This window comes from Triplophysa rosa, linkage group LG14 (assembly GCF_024868665.1).
Source record: "Triplophysa rosa linkage group LG14, Trosa_1v2, whole genome shotgun sequence".
NCBI lineage: Eukaryota > Metazoa > Chordata > Actinopteri > Cypriniformes > Nemacheilidae > Triplophysa > Triplophysa rosa.
The window spans coordinates 18,597,587-18,613,092 of NC_079903.1; the positions used below are offsets into that span (position 1 = coordinate 18,597,587).

The following is a 15,506-nucleotide window of genomic DNA, read 5'->3' on the forward strand; positions in this document are numbered from 1 at the left end:
AAGACATGAATGGTGTTTATAGCAAATAAAATGCCCACTTGTTTTGCTATTGTGCCAAACAGGAAAGACTGTACTTTTCAACTGTGGATCTGTGCTAATATGGTCACAGCATTGAAAAAACGAAATATAAATACTAAAATCCATCTAACAAAATAATTGTGCGTTGTTAGGATATCAAAATCAACAGGCTTTTAAATGTTTAAAATGGAGATGAAAATGCTTTCAGAGGTTCAAATCAATATTTGTTCCATGTGTTTGATTGGTAAATCACTGCTTAAATTGTTAATATAGATTTGAAAAAAACTGACACTTCTTATTCATGTAAAAAATGTTATATGTTGTATAATAATATGTTTGTTTGAAAACAAATGTTTTAGTAGGGTGTTGGTTGGGTTGCAATGTAAAATCCAGGGATCTGATCTGATGACTTAGCATTGAAAATGAGCATTGAAATGCATGCACACAGTTCTCCAAACACAAATCAGGATTTATTACAAATAAACTTAACGTAAACAAATGTGCATTCATATAAACTTGTTTAGCTTGAGATCTACAATATTCTTTGTGCATATGAATGTTTTTGTGTGTGTGTGTGGGGGGTGGGGATGGGCGGGCTGCTTGTGAACATTAATCATTTAATTACACACCTGTCAAAATGCAGAAAAAGGAGCTCACTGCACTGCACAATAAAGATATAACGGTTTGTAAAATATTCTTAACTATTGCAGCTTCTTGAGAAACAGAAATTCATGTGAAATATATGAAAAATTCTTATAACATAGTACATTTGTACCACTATGGTATGTTGGACAGATAAAGTAACTGTGATAAAGTAAACCAATAAGCCAGACTGAATCATTGACTGATACGTGGCCATTTTAAAATGTCTAATTCTGCAGTTTTAAATGAATAACTATTGTGTCCAAACAAAAGTTGTGTTTAACTGATTTTTATATTACATTAAACGCATCTGAATTTAATCGGATATTAGTCTCGCTCTGTAGATATCAGCATCACCTTCAGCCACTGAAAAAACAAACAAAGGATTAACAGCTTTTGTGCAATAGAGACAGTGGGGCTAGTTGTCACACCTTTATCTGCAGAGAGTAATTATTAAATTAAATGAATTATTGAATTAAAATATCAAACATATAAGATAAACAAACATCTCATTTTAATCTGGGCCATGCTTTTAAATGAATTTAATTTGAATAAGTATATATTTGTTAACTAATAATGAGCAATACAACATTTACTAATATTGTTAAAGGTAATGTTAATTTCAACATATTTTAAAATCAGAAGTTATGTTTGTTAACATTTGGTAAAGCACAATGAACTAACATGGTGACCAATTGTATTTGCATTGACTAACATTATTTAAGGTTAATGAATGCTGTATATATATATATACAGTTCGTTTCCAAAATGAGATAAAGATAACTTTTATTGTCCTATCATGTTTTTATTGTGTTTTATTATGTTAGTTAGCTGTATTTTTTGTTATTGTGGCTTAAATCAAAACAAACCAACTGCGTTTATATAAATATATATATACATATATATTGCTCTTATTGTTAGATTATATTAGCTAAACATTAACTAATAATAATGAATTGTAAAGTGTCACCCCAATAGAATAAAAAAAGTTGACAACTTGCCCCAGCTTGTGCAATTAGATGTTTAACTCAAAATGTTATGCTTATTGTAAAACACCACAGTTCACATCATTTTGGATAAAATCATCTGCCAATTGCACAAATGTAAATGCACAAATGAATCAGATCACAATTTACACCCATCATGAAGCATTTTCACAAGTAAGCTGTTGAAATGAGAGAAATCTAAAACCGGAGGAAAAATATGTGACAAATTTGGATGCGAAGTGTGAATGTTTGTGTGGTACGTACAAATCCAGGCAGGTTGTTAATGATCCATCCATTAGATTAATGTTGAGAATAATTGCTTTGAAAGGGCTGGGGAGCATTTTGCCATTGGCTCTTCTCTATTAATCTCCATCAACAGCCACTTTCTCCAGGCTTCCAGTCCTTACAGAACTGTCAATCATATCATCTCAGATCAGATGTGATCAAGCATGTGTGTGTGTGGGTTTGAAAAAGACGCCTCAGGCTTTAACCATCCATGTATTCAGCGACTTTATCAAAAGCCTGTTTATCAAATGTATGCTTTGTCCTGGGTGAATTATGCATCTAAACATGATGGAAAAGTGCAGAATCATGCAGGTTTGACCGCAAAGCATGTGCCATTGTTGCATGTGTACCTTTGCTTCCTAAACAGGATTCATGAGCTTGGATTTTGCTGCAGTGGAGAGACGGAATATATCTTTCAACATGAAAAATTGTTGTGTGTCAAAACATGCTGAATGCCAGCTTTTTAATACATGATGGAGCTTGTAACCTGGTTCCTGCAGGCTGTGTATAGATGGATGACTCTGTACAAACAAACATGTAAGCATTTCATAACATTTATGTGTTTATGCATGTTTATGTGCCCTATATTATTACTGAAAAGCAGTAAGGACTGGATTTATAAGGAAATCGAAAGAAATACATTGCATGATATATCATGTCTAGTCTGAATAATGTGTGTTGTCGGTTGACGAAAATGAAAACCAGTTGCGATCTACAATAAACAAGCAAAAATACCATTTAAATAATTCAGTAAACATAAATAATAATAATATTATGAAAGAATAAAGTCAACACCATCAGAACTATTTTGGTACGGTTAAACAAACAAACCTTTCTATATCTTTGGGGGGAAAAACACATGTACAATAGTTCCCCCTAGTGGTCAAAGAGGATATATTAGTGGATTTAGATATTTTCACTAATCTTCTTTCCAGTTTACACCAGCCCCTCTCTCATTATCCTCTGCGACATTTAATGTCTCTTGTAGCTGTGTTTGTTGTCCATTTGAAGTGTCCTCTTCTTCCTCTACCACCTCTAATTCTTCATCCAGACTCAGGAGCGTTTCTTGCGCGATAGAGTTTGTTGAGTTGCTGTCGGTTGGGTTGGAAGAATCTGTGTTCGTATGGTCCTCCGATGGGGCAGGGACTCCCTCTGCCGGCCCGTGTCTGCGTATGGTCCTACGGTTTCTGCTGCGCCGTGATTGGTTGCAGTGAAGAGTGCGTCTGCGATGCCATTGGCTCAGAGAGTTCTGCGCTTCGGCGCTGAGCTGCCGCTTAGCCAGACGTGGCCGAAAGCTGCTGATATAAAACAGGGCGGCGTATAGAGACGTGAGGTAGTAACCACCTGAGAGTGAGAGAGACAGTAAGACTACAGAGTTTGACATTTTCCTAATGAAATGTAAGTATTATGTAAATATGTAAATCTTGCTAATACAGTAGAAAATGATTGACATTTTGATCCCTAGATACATCCTGGGCCTTTTCTCAAGTTGACATAGAAACAACTGATCATCTTTTCTTTTTTCTTTTTTTTTTTGGTTGGAGACAAAAATTCTGTCACTGCCCTGTTTTGATAGATAACACATAGATTTTTTTTGTTAATATAATCTTGATTCTAGGAAAAAGAAAATGATCCGAAAATGCAAAATGTATGACGACAAAAACCTTATTGTTCTGTTTTTAAAAGGGATTTGTTTTTAAATTTCTTTCCATCACTGGAATATATGAAAACTACAAAGGCTCTGAAACTTGTTAAAATAATAAAAGAATTAGATTTATTTGAAGAGAATGAATAGACCCCAACTTATAATATCTATTTATTTTCTTTTTTGTTTCCTTCCCTGTTTTTTTCAGTTTTTTCTCTCTTTCAGAATATTTGTAATTTTTTGGTTCTTGGCATCTGTTTTTTTCTTCTTATTTTATGTGCCTTGCTTGGTTATAAATTCAGTTAGGGTCATATCTTCAAATGTTCTCACATTCAAGGTGGTTCTTACTACAAGAAAAGGTTCATAGGTCAGCCAGATTTTTCTTTAAATCCAATGTGTAGGCTATACGGTGTAGGTCTGACACGGGACTATAAATCAGACTTTAGTTATAGTAGATCATTAGAAAAAATGGAAGTTTATGAAATAACTTAAGTAGCCTAATACAATGAAACAAATCTGAGTGTGTGTCAGCTATTTTTGCAGACAAAATTGCTGCCCTTTATTTTACCGTATGTACACCTACAGAACCTACAGTGTACCAACAAAATACTGCTAACAACATGCACCTAACATGGGTTAGTTTAAGGGTTGATTCAGGGTGGTTACCTAGCAATCACACAGGTATTTATGGTTCTGTGAAACAGGACTGTAAAAAGGTGCTATAGACTTATAAATAAAGGTTCCTAAAAGGTTCTTTGTTGGGCTTTACAGTTCCATAAAGACGTGTTAGCATTCAAAGAACCTTTCTGTTGCATTAAATGTTCTTTGGTGGAAAAAGGTTATACAGATTATGAAAGGTAAGTAAAGTTCTTTGGGGAACCAAATCTTCAGTAACACTTTAAAAGAGCACTATATAGTTTTTCAGCATTTACTGTATTAATTATTGTTAGTTAATATCAATGCTATTATTCATGTTCATGGTACATTAACTAATGTTAGCAGTTACAGCTTTTGATTTTCAAAAATGTATTAATAAATGCTGAAATGACCATAAACTAAGATTAATAAATGCTACACAAGACAAGTATTGTTCATTGTTAGTTCATGTAAATGAAAGCATTAACTAACTTACAACCTTATTGCCAAGTGTTACCAAATATACAGCAAAATCAAATTAACTCTCACAGTGTATATACTGTATAATCCACACTTTAAGAGTGTGGATTATACACTGTTAACTTTTAACAGTGCTAACTTTTTTTAACACTGGCCACTTTGCTGATATGGAATCGCTTGATAAATTAGTTGAGGAACAGGGCTAGAAAATATCTTACTTATATAAATTATTTTACTTCCTGGTAGACGAGAAAGTGTTGAAGGTAAGTCTGGTTTTATCTCAACTGAATCTTATAGTTTTGAATATTTTATTTAATTTGAATATAATTATCGTGTTATTGTATTGTTTGTGGACTTATAAACGTGTTTTATTGTATTGTGTGTTGAGTCTTCCTCTAAAAGACAACTTTGTACCCCTGTGCGAATAAACAAAAAGCTTTTGAATTGAATGAATCTTTATTGTAGTAGTCAATTGAAAAGTTCCGACATATGCATGTGTCTGCATGCATGTGCACCGCCTACCCTCTCCTTGCAGCTGTGTGGGGTCCAGTAGCTCCATCATATAGTCAGTGTCAACCTGCAGTGTGGTAACATCACTACGCAGCAACACCCACGTCAGACATGGCAGGAAGTCATCTGCCCCAAAAACCACACCTGGCATAAAGCAACGAACATTTAAATCTGCTTTCTGAATGTGCCGTGAATACTCGTAAGCCTTGCTGTAAGAGTTTTACGTAGTATTTTATCCATAAAGTCATCACTCACCGGGCTTAGCATTAGCATTCATGCTATGGTAGATAATCTTGCAGACTTTAAGCAGAGTGTGAACTTTTTTACTAGGTGAGTAGGCCTCATGCATTGTGGTCCAGCATTGCAGGATTTTCTCCATCATGATGGTCTCAGGAACGCCAGCCCCTGCCGACCCCTCCAGCTCCTCCAGACTGCGGTTCTCCAGTGTGCTCTTGTTCGTCTCCAAACGTTGCAGTGTTTCGTCGTCCCTGCGTGTCGTCTTCAGGCCAACGTAAAGATGAGTGTAAACTGGCTTCAAAGCTACCTTATGGAGGGCAAGCTCCAGTATAGCATCTGAGGCAGAAAATCAGAAAATTAATGAAGTTATGAAGTTGGTAGAGACGAATCCGAATAAAAAGAACTAAACAGTAGGCCAATTTTTGATCCATTTAAAACCATCAACACAGCGGCTATAGCATCAATAACAAACCAATATTTATTAACTGTGTGAAGAGACTTGGGAGTTCACTTGGTACAGCATTGCACTAGCAACGCAAAGGTCATTGGTTTGATCCCAGGAAACACACATTGTAATAAAAGACGTATACAAGGTCATACCCAGTTCAAAATCAGGCATATCTCCGAGTCCGTCTGTGATGCTTTGGATCTCTGGATAATCAAACAGAGTTTCCCTCAGGGCTGTGAGAGAGGAACGCACTTCCTGCAGCATCTCGGTGCACGTCACCCCAGGAGCGCTTCCAGCTGCGAGAGTCTGCTCTACAAATGCCTTGACAGCCTCTGCAAAAGGCCCATCCTTCCGCTCTGCCATCTCCTGCACACGTTTGGTCAGTCGCCGCTGTGGCGACACAAGTCCACCCAGAGCTTGACCCACTGCCGAGAGGCGGTTCTTTACCTTATCTGCCAAAGGGAGGCGGGGCAACTGTTGGGATGGGGAGGGGCATGAGACGGGTTCAGACTCCTCCTCAATACTACTGACAGACAGTGAGTCCAGCTCTAAGGGCAGGTGAAGCAGAGAAGAAGAAGGTGATGCATTCAGCCATATCTTGTCCTCTACCCATGACACGCGGTGCGGTGACTGAGGGAGTGGACTGTGAATGGAGTCTGTACTTCCTCTCTTGAGTGGATCTTGCTTGGTAGCACTACTTCCCCTTCGAAGCACAACTCCACTGGGCGTAGATGGAGAGACTGGACTCTTCTCAAATGATCCTTTGAGAAATAAACGTGCATACACATAATCTTATGAAACTTTAAACACCCTCTCATTTTTTATCAGCAGAACCTGTTGCCGTATGTATAGGTCATTCTTCAGTCAAATTCTTTTAAAGATCGGGTATCATGCTATGTCATGCATTCTGACTTCTTTACAGTGTTAAACGTGCTGGCTTCTCATGCTTAACATGGTCAACTTGTTAAAAAACGAGTTGGACGTATGACATAGTATTTCTGTACTCGATACACTCCCCCGGCACTCCAACTTGTTTCGGAAAGTTTTTTCTAATTCTGGATCCCTGTGTCGTCAAAGGGATCCTATTCCTTTTATTGGCCATTCTCCTGGAAAAGCGAAAGAAAGAGCCTGCCCACGAGCCAACCGATGAGCGAGACCCGCTTATCATCAAGATTATCTGCGCTGCGTCAAGATGGGCTGCGCTGCGATAGTGAAGTTTAGGTGTGTCTGTTTGTTCACGGCATTTCAGTGATGGATGTTATGTAAACGGTGGTTATAACGCTGGATTTGGAGATCGTTTGAAACTGATAGATGGCACGGTCCCATGGGTGCTAAAAGATGCCAGACATGAACTGCACGCGGTAAGTCAAACTAAGTCATATGTCTGTGTTTTGTTGGCAATCGGCGTGTACGTGCATAATGTACAAAACACGAAGGGATTAATGTGATGATGTGTTGCTTGCTCGCGCTGTAGTTCCATACCACTCTCCCCACTAGTCCCACCTCTAGCGGCTCGTGTTTTTCCGGAAATAATCGTACAGCTGTATCTTTCTTTTATAAATTTGATCAAACTAAAGACTCTTCAAAGATATGACGTATGCAATACTACTGTATAGGCACTCAAGATTAATATGAGATTGGCAGAAACTGCTGTGATACGTGATCTTTAAAATCTTGAAAAATGCTATCAGTGGTATTAAGATAAAAAAAATCAATGAAATGTCACCACATTTTTGTTTTAGTCATTTGATTTATTGTATAGAGTTTATATAGGATAGCGGGTACTGAAGCGTAAACTAATTCCTTTGCCAGAATGGTATTATCTTAATTTCTTGTTATATATGTTCTATTGAACTTCAAATGACGAATGAAGAACCTTGTGTTTAGCTGAAATGAAACAACTACCTCTATCGTGATCAAAGCTGCAGGAGTTCTCACTGGTGAGAGAGGTTGGCCTTTGTTTTAGTCCCCTCCCTTCCCATGCTCTTGTCGTGCTTAACCTCCTCTCTCGCTTCGAGCTGATTGGACTGTTGGCAAGATGTGGGCTGGCTGAAGAACGAGTCAGCCAATCATCGCCGTGCTCATGGAGGTACATGGGATTGATGAAGCACAGAGCACCATTGGCTGCTGTAAGCTACCAACAAACAAACATTTATTTTCAATTATCAACAACAACAAAAAAAAGTGAGAGAAGTGAATGTCCGAGAAAAGGAAAAAACAAGTAGCTTACAGGTGCACTCAAATCATGAAAAATACATTAAATCACCCACCTCCACCCCCAGCTCCACATGTCTAGATCAATTGTCAGTGGATATTGTGCCTAAAAATACTGCTTAATTGCAAGTCGTTATACGTGCTCGGTCAAGACAACTATTTTACACTTTAAAATGTAAAAATAATATCCATGTATTATGTGAAAATTCTTGTAAAGCTGCTTTACAATATTGCACATTGTGAAATAGCTACGAATAAAACTAAACGGATTTAAACTAAACTAAGACAATACCATTTCTTTTGGAAGATTTTCTTATAAGTGAAAGATGGTATATGTTTATTGGCCATGCCCCACAGGATGTTAAATTGGGCGCTGACAGGAAATGAAATGTACTGAATTCAAAGAAGTTCGATGGTTGTGCAACAAAGGATTTCCAGTAGTGTGACACAAGTGACAAAATTAGAGAATTACAAATTGGACCAATTTAGGGGTGAGTAAATGATGACAGAATTTAAATTTTTGGGTGAACAGTCCCTTTAATAGGACCAAGGTTTTTGTTATGTAAATGCTGCTGAGGAAATGTTGTAAAATTGAAAATATTAGTGTAAAGCAGAGACTATAAACTCGAAAGGTCAGTATCACCTGTATAGTGCACATGACAGTTTCTGGCATTTCTGTTTGTGGTGTTCCTGGAGTCATATTAATAGTTTGTGGATCTGAGGATGAACACAGCCAAGCTTCTGAAAGTCACACACAACAAACCATTGAGAAGTTTCATTCGCACCACAGATGAACAGTGTTAGAGAATGATAAAGGACGGGACAGATACTAACTTGGACCGAGTGAAGAGGCAAGACAATCCGAAAGACTGTTAAGCATGTAAACCCATGATGGAACCAATAAACACACAGGTAACACATCCCTGAAAGATGTAAAAAATAAAAATAATTAACTGAAATTAAACCAACAGAATGCAAAAGTATATTAAAACATATCATTTGTTTCGATTAGATTTAACGAATTGTATGCAATGCACAAGGAGAGACAGTACAGTTCTTGTAGCATCTAAGAAGCGCAAATAGCAGTTTATATCTAAGTGTATGTACAGTAAACAAATATAATTCATTTAAAATTATACAATTATAAATATTATTCATCTACCGTGCATGGCGTGTGTACAGTCAGCATGTCATTATAATCAATCATTGCGTAACCCAGTAGGACTTTTATTTTGCAATAATTAATGACTATATGACTTACTATAAAATAAAACAAAAATATATAAAATATTGATTTGCAATTGCAATACCACCACAGAAAAGATCATTTTCTTTGCACGAGGCTACGTTTGCTACAATTTATTATCTAACACAAGGGCGTTCAACACTTCCTGTGTTAAGTTTCTTGTCAACTAACCAAATCGGATGCATTAATCCATACAGCAGCCGCTAATAAAGTAAACCATTCAGACCTGCTCAGTGTGTAGAAGTGCAGCAGTTGAAAGACATCAGGGAATGCCAGATGAGACGTTGTCAGCTGAAGAACTGTTACAGCAAAAAGACAAGAGTCAAAAGTCGCCCCTGTGAGTAAGACAGAGAAACTGGACAGCCTAGTAATGAGGTGGAAAAGATTGCACATGTAATGAGGAAACAGGAAGATATAAACTCAGCTTGCACAAATAGAGAACAAACCACTGTGCAGAGTTTATTGACATTCTTAAGCGCTGCACATTCAGAGTCATGACATTAGTGCAGTGAACCAAATGTTGTACATGCGTTCCTATATCTGCCACATTACATCACTTGTGCATGTTTTCACACCTGTAGCATGCTTGACTGTGGCATCTGTGGCGTAGCAGCTTTTTCGTACTTTTGCGAACAAGGCTCTTCAGGCTCTCAGGTCTCATATCTCAGAAGTTATGTTACAGGATTTTATACCATGCAAAACATTTGGTTGGCTAGTGTGACTTTGGAGGGCATGGCAAGCGGCACATACATAAGTACGTGTTTTTGGAATAATTTACCTAAAGATAATAATTCTATCACTTCCCTGTTGAAAAAAACAGCATATGCTGGTTAGGTTTTCAAGCAAGGTAACTGTTTTGTGCTGGTTTAAGCTGGTCATGTGCTGGTTTAAGATAGTCATGTGCTTGTTTAAGCTAGTCTTGTGCTGGTTTAAGATGGTCGTGTGCTGGTTTAAGCTGGTCTTGTGCTGGTTTAAGCTGGTCATGTGATGGTTTAAGTGGGTCCTGAGTGGGTTTAAGCTGGTCATGTGCTGGTTTAAGATGGTCTTGTGCTGGTTTAAGCTGGTCATGTGCTGGTTTAAGCTGGTCTTGTGCCGGTTTAAACTGGTCATGTGTTGGTTTAAACTGGTCCTGAGCTGGTTTAAGCTGGTCTTGTGCTGGTTTAAGCTGGTCATATACTGGTTTAAGATGGTCTTGTGCTGGTTTAAGATAGTCATGTGCTGGTTTAAGATGGTCTTGTGCTGGTTTAAGATGGTCGTGTGCTGGTTTAAGATGGTCTTGTGCTGGTTTAAGATGGTCATGTGCTGGTTTAAGTGGGTCCTGAGCGGGTTTAATCTGGTCATGTGCTGGTTTAAGATGGTCTTGTGCTGGTTTAAGCTGGTCTTGTGCCGGTTTAAACTGGTCATGTATTGGTTTAAGCTGGTCTTGTACCGGTTTAAGATGGTCATGTTTTGGTTTAAACTGGTCCTGAGCTGGTTTAAGATGGTCTTGTGCTGGTTTAAACTGGTCATATACTGGTTTAAGATGGTCTTGTGCTGGTTTAAGCTGGTCATGTGCTGGTTTAAACTGGTCCTGAGCTGGTTTAAGATGGTCATGTGCTGGTTTAAGATGGTCATGTGCTGGTTTAAGCTGGTCTTGTGCTGGTTTAAGATGGTCATGTGCTGGCTTGAGCTGGTTTAAGATGGTCTTGTGCTGGTTTTAAGCTGGTCATGTGCTGGTTTAAGATGGTCCTGAGCTGGTTTAGGACCATCCAGCTACCATGCTTCAAAACCTACCTAACCAGCATATACAGTTTTTTTCAACAGGGTCACCCTCATGTCATCCAAATGTGTATGGCTCTCTTTCTTCTGCCGGTCACACAAAAGAAGATATTTTCAAAGACCAAACAACATTGGCCCCCATTGACTTCCATTGTATAAAACCACTCTTGTGTATAAAAGATTTTCTTTTGTATTCCACAGAAGAAAGAGTAATAAACCGGTTTTCAATTACATGGCTTTAACCTATACTATAGGGTCCAAAACAATTGTGCCTATATCTCTTCTTGACACATGTCAACATCTCTTCCGAAACTTTAATCCTCACTGTCTCCTATAGGAGAATCAATTGAGATGTTACCGGAAACTTGTCTTTTCCAGCTTTTCAGTACCTTTGCCTGTGGTCACGATGGGAAAGTCTTTGACTGGCTCGCCTTCACTCCCTACAGATATGCACAGGAGCTGTTCATTAGGCGAAGACCCTTCCACCACCAGAAAGCTCTGTATAGAAACATTTCGATCATTTGACTATCCTGGAGAGATAATGGTCATTAGTCTTGAGTCAGTGCACAGCACTTGAAGACTTCAAGGAAACGTTCACTCAGTGAGCAAAAACTCTCACACACAAGAGGAAGTCAGTGTGCACAAGAGCGTGCCAAAGGAAAGCTAAAAATAAAGTCACAGCGAGAGTAATGAACTTGAATTCGAAAGGAATGTAAAAAATAGTGATGACACATACAAACAAACATTCCCTGACATGAAATGACAGTAAGTACTGAGAATTTGAAGAATCACAAAAATCACAGATGAAGTGAAATGAGATTTTAAAGTTGACATTCACTACAGGTATACAGAGATACAGGGGTGTGTTGAACCTTAATTAGTTACAGTCCTTTTTTAATAAATATCAATTTGATTTAAAGCGTTTCTGGTGGGTCCGGCACAGACTTTCTTATTTGTCATTTTTCCAAAGAGAAATTTAAATGCTTTTTCGATATTTAAAATGCCGTTTTTAGGCAACAAAAGCACTGAACAAAATAAATTCTGACGCGAATCGGGCGGCGCGATTGCCGCGAACGTGCGTCAATCTCGTCTTCTGCGGTTGAAAATATTTGTCAGATCGGGTCACTCACGCGAAAACAACGAACTTTCCCCGCGAGTAATAAAGAGAGTGGAACGCGAACACACTCTTTCACACCCCCTGCCGTGAGTTCGCGTCTATATGCGTCTTTGCATTGACTTTGTATGTAATGTACTTGCGCAAAACGCTTAATTCGCGTATAGTGTGAACCCGCGATTACACCGTGACGCGACACGACAAAAGACTCATTAGAACCCATTATAATTAAAAATTTAGTCCACATTGGATGCGCCACCTGTTGCGTGCGGTTGCGTACAGTAGACACGGTGTTAAACAAAAAGGTGCTTCCAAAGGTTCTTCGAAGAACCTTTCAGTTCCATAAAGAACCTTTAACATCAGTTTCATGAGGTTTTCAAAAGGTTCTTCAGATTATAAAAAAGTAAGATAGAGATGGTTCTTTGTGGAACCAAAAATGGTTCTTCTATGGCATCGCTGTGAAGAACCTTTTAAGCACCTTTATTTTTAAGAGTGTACCGAACTTTACCTTAGGTTACCACACCACCGTAACTGCTTCACTACCTCTCTGCTTCTTTTTAAGGGCACTAGTCCTGCAGTTCTCTTGTCTGCACGCTTCTCTTATCTAATTCTACTTCTGCAATCTCTCTCTACAGTAATATTCTGATCCCTGGATACTGTACGAGAATGTGTTTAGCCCATCTAATCTTTAAGACTAACACACACGTTATGTTTAGGGTTGGGCATTTGTTATGATCTCCAAGCAGCGAATGAAAGAAATGCACCCACCCCGACAGGTCTGCCCCATAGAGCAGTGTGGGCACCGTGTCTGTCCCAGGGGCTTTTGGGAGCCCAGGCGTCCTGACACAAGCGTAACCCCTGCAGCAGACTCAGGGTTTTTGTATGAACTCCAGTAACCCCGTTGGGTAGCGTCCTTGCAGAATGTTCACTGTGAGAAGCAGAACGTGAAGGGTTGGTGTCATGGAAAACATGGGACGGTAAAATGCTTTCAATATGATGTCAATAAGATTTCCCAAAATGAATGTTGTGTTCTCGTTCTCGCTCACCTGTTGCCAGTGGTTGTGGATTCATCTTTGGATTCGTTTATCATGATTGAAGCTGTTCAAGAGATGTGACTGGACCGCTCATGCAGGTCTAAGCTCCTCCATTCTAGAACTGCTCTCATCACTGTTTGACATGTTTGCAAATAAGAAGTAAAGGAAATGCAATACTTCTCCAAGCCCACATCCTTTCATTTGTATTTTATTCTCGCTGTCTATTCTCTCTCTTTCTCTTTGTCACAGTTCCTTGGTAACAGTGTTTTATACAGAGAAATCTTTCTGAAAGAATATTTTTTTCCCTAAGGGAGCGATTAATGATGTTCAGCTCTGAAAATATGGGCTTGTTGTAAAAAGACGGAAAAATATTGTTCAAACTTGTTGACCCTGGAAGAACATTTTATACAACGAGATAAATGAACATTAAACATTAACAAAACTTTATCTTTACAGAAATAAAACTATAAAATAACAGCCTCCTGCAAAGCATTCTGGGAACCAAAATTAGAGAAGAAAACAGAAACAGGTTAATGAGGATTTCTGGTTCCCAGAATGCTTTGCAGGAGGCTGTTATTTTATGGGGTTTTTTTCAGTAAAGACTTTAGAATTTTTTATATTCATTTATCTTTGAACAAACTGTTGCCAATAAATTAGACAAATATAAATCTACAGTAAGTTACTGGCAAAGCTGCAAAACTACAGCAATTTTTTTACAGTGTATGTTTTATATTTTCTGCATTACAAGTAATATATCAACTCTGTTTTTTAATTGTCCATTAATTATTTGGGGATTTTTAGATAATTTCCCTTATTTTAACAAGGTTTAGCAATACCAGAAGAAACGGCAGCTACATTTTCAGTAACACCCATGTGAGACTTGCAAAATATGATGTTGTCAACCCTATCATCTGTAAACTGTCAGATCTTTATTTGATGAGGTCGTACTTGATTTGAAACCAACATCAATTCATTGTTTGTTAATATTTACAAAAAAGAAATGGCAGCACACATGTCAAATGACAGTGCTGACATGCATTAATATTGAGTAAGAAACAAGATGTTAAAAAAATACCTATGAACATGTTTAACAGATTCATCCAAAAGATTTCCTTGATAGTAGTAGTACTGTATTAGCTTGAGTATTGTATTTAATCTCAAAAGAAGTTTAAATTGAACTCACATGCGTTGACTCTTCAGCATGAAGTGCTAGGTGAAGAAAAGGCCGAACATTTTTTAAACCCGTCACCCATCGCTGCTGTCTGCCCTTTCATCACAAACCCTCCCGCATCCGATCTCACCACCTAGATCAGCAGTCACTGTTGCTCGTGTGATGTTTTGAAAGATAATGATTTCTGTCACACTAAAGTTCAGTGCAGCACTATCAGCTTTGACTTGTGATGCTCTTTGTACTGTTTGTGTACTGTCTCTTTGTGTGTCTCCGCCCACCTGTGATTGTGGTGAACCTCACAGCGAACAGTGCTCAAGGGATGGAAGTAGGCCACGTAGAGAGAAAAGATCAGAGCTCAATGAGTCTTACTTTCAGAACGGTTATGTAGCTCATACCAATGCCATACTCGTCAAGCCTGTAGATTGGGTGTCAAACTATAAAACCACTCTCGGCTGTAGCTGAAAATATAACTGATGGCTGCTTTTGATGTATTTTAATCCGCATGTGAGTTCTGCCATTATTTGAGCTCAGAGGAAGATCGTGACCCATTGTTTATCATTGGATTTTGTGGTTGCACCTTATTTGACTACTATAGTGAACACAAAATACTATTCTTAAAGGGATACTTCACCCAAAAATGACAATTCTGTCATCCTTTAGGCCTATTCACCTTCGAGTTGTTCCAAATCTGCACACGTTTCTTTGTTCTGATGAACACAGAGAAAGATATTTAGAAGAATGCTTTCCTGTGGCTCAGTGGTTAGAGCATGGCGCTAGCAATGCCAAGGTCATGGGTTTGATCCCAGGGAATTGCAAATGGTCAGAAACAAAAATGTATAATACAATGCAATGCAAGTCGCTTTAGATAAAAGCATCTGCCAAATGCGTAAATGTAATGCTTATAACCAGACAGATTTTGCCCCCCATTGACTCCCATAGTAGGAAAAATTACTTTATAATTTTTTTTATCTGTTGAATACAAAAGAAAACCTTTTGAAGAATATCAGACAGCAATCAGTTCTGGGGCACTTTTGACTACCATTGTATTTATTCCTACTATGGTAGTCAATGGGGGCCAAAAT

The 15,506-nt window shown here is 38.2% G+C and overlaps 1 protein-coding gene across 1 annotated transcript; it reads right to left on the reverse strand.

The window, feature by feature from the left end:
* Window positions 1–1,373: 1,373 nt before the first annotated feature.
* Window positions 1,374–14,651, reverse strand: rinl (Ras and Rab interactor-like). Its single transcript, XM_057351891.1, has 12 exons — window positions 14,437–14,651; window positions 13,266–13,386; window positions 12,988–13,147; window positions 11,495–11,603; window positions 9,574–9,646; window positions 8,936–9,024; window positions 8,745–8,842; window positions 7,793–8,021; window positions 6,040–6,648; window positions 5,458–5,775; window positions 5,215–5,346; window positions 1,374–3,275 (listed from the first exon to the last, which is right to left on the reverse strand). The coding sequence occupies exons 2-12, from the start codon at window positions 13,307–13,309 to the stop codon at window positions 2,851–2,853; spliced, it is 2,286 nt and encodes a 761-aa protein (XP_057207874.1). The 5' UTR covers window positions 13,310–13,386; window positions 14,437–14,651; the 3' UTR covers window positions 1,374–2,850.
* Between the last annotated feature and the right edge of the window lie 855 nt (window positions 14,652–15,506).

Bases quoted from the DNA above. Each gene is read 5' to 3' on its own strand.
- rinl (XM_057351891.1), bottom strand. From the start codon at position 13,309: ATGATAAACGAATCCAAAGATGAATCCACAACCACTGGCAACAG. The intron at 11,604-12,987 runs GTGGGTGCATTT...GTTTCTATACAG, and splicing joins TATGGGGCAGACCTGTCGGG to AGCTTTCTGGTGGTGGAAGG. The intron at 8,843-8,935 runs GTTAGTATCTGT...TGTGACTTTCAG, and splicing joins TGCCTCTTCACTCGGTCCAA to AAGCTTGGCTGTGTTCATCC.